The sequence below is a fragment of the Parus major genome, chromosome 27 (assembly GCF_001522545.3).
Source record: "Parus major isolate Abel chromosome 27, Parus_major1.1, whole genome shotgun sequence".
In the NCBI taxonomy this organism is placed as follows: Eukaryota; Metazoa; Chordata; class Aves; order Passeriformes; family Paridae; genus Parus; species Parus major.
The window spans coordinates 661,646-665,344 of record NC_031796.1 but is presented as its reverse complement, the minus strand read 5'-3'; the positions used below and the strand labels follow the sequence as shown (position 1 = coordinate 665,344).

The 3,699-nt window shown below is 43.2% G+C and overlaps 1 protein-coding gene across 1 annotated transcript in view; it reads left to right on the top strand.

Moving 5' to 3' along the window:
- Window positions 1-3,601, top strand: part of NPEPPS (aminopeptidase puromycin sensitive) — a 46,163-nt gene extending 42,562 nt beyond the window's left edge. Inside the window, exons 16-20 of the mRNA XM_033520006.1 lie at window positions 6-86; window positions 391-447; window positions 1,062-1,169; window positions 2,386-2,541; window positions 2,638-3,601. Of these exons, the coding sequence (XP_033375897.1) occupies window positions 6-86; window positions 391-447; window positions 1,062-1,169; window positions 2,386-2,541; window positions 2,638-2,703 (468 nt within the window). The 3' untranslated portion in view covers window positions 2,704-3,601. The remainder of the gene's footprint in view (window positions 1-5; window positions 87-390; window positions 448-1,061; window positions 1,170-2,385; window positions 2,542-2,637) is intronic.
- Window positions 3,602-3,699: the final 98 nt, after the last annotated feature.

The window sequence follows — 3,699 nt, the reverse complement described above, 5'->3', positions numbered from 1 at the left end:
ACAAGGCGACGCTGGAAGAGGCCCGGCGCCGGTTCAAGGAGCACGTGGAAGGGAAGCACATCCTCTCCGCTGACCTGAGGAGTCCTGTAGGTCCTGGGGGGGTTTGGGGGTCCCCAAAACCTCTCCCCACCCCCCTGGCAGGTGTATTCCAAAGGGAAGGGTGGAAATCCCTCTTTTTTTGGTCATCCCACTTCTGGAATTACCCAGATTTTCCTGAAATGGAAGAAAAACATCAAAGAGTTGAAGCATCTTTTTAAGGCAGAATTAAAACCCAGGAGGGAGCAGTGCTGGCGCTTCCAGATTTGGGAATTCTGACCCAATTCCATATAAAATTGCTGCATTTCCCAAAGTTTTGGGTTTTTTTGGAAGTCATTCCTGGTTTTCTCCCAGGTCTACGTGACTGTGCTGAAGCACGGCGACAGCTCCACTCTGGACACCATGCTGAAGGTGGGTGCTCAATCTCCAAAATCCCCCATTTCTCCCTCAAAAATCCCTCTGGGCTGGGATTTATCCACATCCAGCCCCAATCCTGGCTCCTGCTGTGAAATTCCAGTGGGAATTTCTCCCTGAAAAATCCCTCTGGGCTGGGATTTATCCACACCCAGCCCCAGTCCCGGCTCCTGCTGTGAAATTCCAGTGGGAATTTCTCCCTGAAAAATCCCTCTGGGCTGGGATTTACCCAGAGCCAGCCCCAATCCTGGCTCCTGGTGTGAAATTCCAGTGGGAATTTCTCCCTCAAAAATCCCTCTGGGCTGGGATTTATCCACACCCAGCCCCAATCCCGGGTCCTGCTGTGAAATTCCTTTGGGAATTTCTCCCTGAAAAATCCCTCTGGGCTGGGATTTATCCACATCCAGCCCCAATCCCGGCTCCTGGTGTGAAATTCCAGTGGGAATTTCTCCCTGTCCTGGTAAAAATCCATTCATTCCTTGGGATTAACGGAGCCAGCGGCGAGGCCAATTTGGATTTGATGAGTAATTAGCAGCCCTGGCGCCCACAGAGGGTTCATTAGGCATGGAATTAATTACTAATTAATATTTGGGGCGTGTTTCCCCCTGCAGCTGCACAAGCAGGCCGACATGCAGGAGGAGAAGAACCGGATCGAGCGCGTCCTCGGAGCCATCTCCCAGCCAGAGCTGATCCAAAAAGTTCTCACCTTTGCACTTTCGGTGAGTTCCCAGGAAAAATCCCTTTTCCTTTGGGATATTCCCAAGGGAATTCCTCAGGGGGAGAGCGGGGTGGGCTCAGAACTGCAGGAATTCTCCTCATGGGTCCAGCTTTGAGTTGTGTTTTTGGAGGGGAAATTCCAAATTAAGAAAAATCTTGAGAGGGTTGGTTCAAAGTTAAGAGAAGATTGAGTGAGGTGGGTTCAAATTAAGAAAAATTTAACTGAGATGATTCCAAATCAACAAAATTTTAACTCAAATGGTTTCAAATTAACAAAAATTTAACTCAAATGGTTCCAAATTAACAAAAGTTTAACTGAAATGGTTCTAAATGAACAAAAATTTAACTGAGGTGGTTCCAAATTAACAAAAATTTAACTGAGGTGGTTCTAAATGAACAAGAATTTAACTGAGCTGGGTCCAAATTAACAAAATTTTTACTCAAATGGTTTCAAACTAACAAAAAATTAACTGAAATGGTTCCAAATTAACAAAAATTTGACTGAGGTGGGTCCAAATTAACAAAATTTTAACTCAAATGGTTCTAAATGAACAAAAATTTAACTCAGATGGTTCCAAATTAACAATAATTTAACTGAAATGGTTCTAAATGAACAAAAATTTGACTGAGGTGGGTCCAAATCAAGAAAAATTTGGCTGAAGTGGTTCCAAATTAACAAAAATTTAACTGAGAGAGTTCTAAATTAAGAAGAATTTGACTGAGGTGATTCCAAATCAAGAAAAATTTTACTGAGATGGTTCCAAATTAACAAAAATTTGAGTGAGGTGGTTCCAAATTAAGAAAAAATCTGAAGGAGGCTCCTGCTCCAAGCAGATTTTCTGATTTTCAGATTTCCTGATTTCAGATTGTGGGGATTTTCTGATTCCCTGTGGAAATTCATCCCAATTTTCCTGGCAGTGCTTCCAGCACCAATTCCCAGAAAGCCAAAATGTACTTTTACCTCTCAATTTACCAAAGAGCCAAAATGATCTTTCTAAATCCCTCCAGCTTTAAATAAAAATAAATTTTTTTGTGGATATAACCCGAGAATAACTCAGAGATTTACTTTTCCTTCAAGCTTTGAGTTGTACATTAAATTTTGGGATAAAAAAAAAGCGCTTTAATCGACAAATTGAGTGTGGAAACACCTAAAACCTTAACCCAAGGTGTCAAAATTCTTGGGAAAATGTGGAATATTGACAACATTTCCCTCCCCAGGAAGAGGTACGTCCCCAGGACACGGTGTCAGTGATTGGAGGAGTGGCTGGAGGCAGCAAGCAGGGCAGGAAAGCTGCTTGGAAATTCGTAAGGGACAACTGGGAGGAGCTTTATAATCGATACCAGGGTGGATTCTTAATATCCAGATTAATAAAGGTACGTGGGGCCCTGAGGAAAAGCCCTTCCCTCTCACCTGGGACTGGAAATGTTGAATTTCACCCTAATTTTGGGGTTTTTTTCCCCCCTCTTCAGCTGACAGTGGATGGATTTGCAAACGATAAAATGGCTGCAGAAGTGAAGGTAAGAAGATTTAATTAAGGAATTTATTAATTAGTCACTGATAAACTTGGGGTGTTCTGGCTGGAAGAGTCAAATCCTGGTGGATTTTGTTGTTCTGTCCCCAAAGTGACCCTTTTTAGGTTGGATAAAATATCACAGAAATGCCTTAAATCAGCGTTTTGGGAGGAATCTGGAATTTCCACTGATTTCTGCTTCATTCATTTCAACTTTGATAAAATCCAGCAGAGTTTGGCAGCAGCTTTGAGCCTCCCCAGAAAAAGAAAACTTTGAAATATTCAGATTTATTCCCACTTCCATCACTGGTCGAGCTCTGAGGGTGGGTGTGGGATTCATTTTTCATTTGTTCCCCACATTTTTCCGAGAACATCCTGGAAGAAGAAACTTTAAAATAGGGCTGTTAATTTGTTAATTAGAGCTTTCCTGTTAGGAAAACACTCAGAAGGAATTTTTATTCCAAGGGTCAGCTGAGCCCTGAGCTGTCTTTGTCCTTTTTTTATCATTTTGTGACTTTTCTTAGCTAAGATTTAATACCAAAAATAATTTTACAGAGAATTTTGCATTAGAATTAAACTTTTTAAAATTTTTTTTTGCAAAACACTGAGCAGGAAAATCTAATTAAAAATTAAAACCAGCTCTTTTCAAAGAGAATTCCCAAGCTTTTAGTGAAGAATTCCCTGTGGCTGAGCCTCCTCACCTTGCAGGGTGTGAGGTGATCTGACAAATCCTGGGAAAATGATTTTCCCAGGAAAATGGAAATGCTTGGAGGGAGGCTGGGATAACTCCTGTCCCAGGAAAATGTCACAGCAGCCCCGGGAAGGGCTCCAGGAGGAAATGGGAGAGTGCCCAGCCAGCCTGGCCTGGGGTCACTGTCCATCCATCCCTGGGGTCACTGTCCATCCATCCCTGGGGTCACTGTCCATCCATCCCTGGGGTCACTGTCCCTCCATCCCTGGGGTCACTGTCCATCCCTGGGGTCACTGTCCATCCATCCCTGGGGTCACTGTCCATCCATCC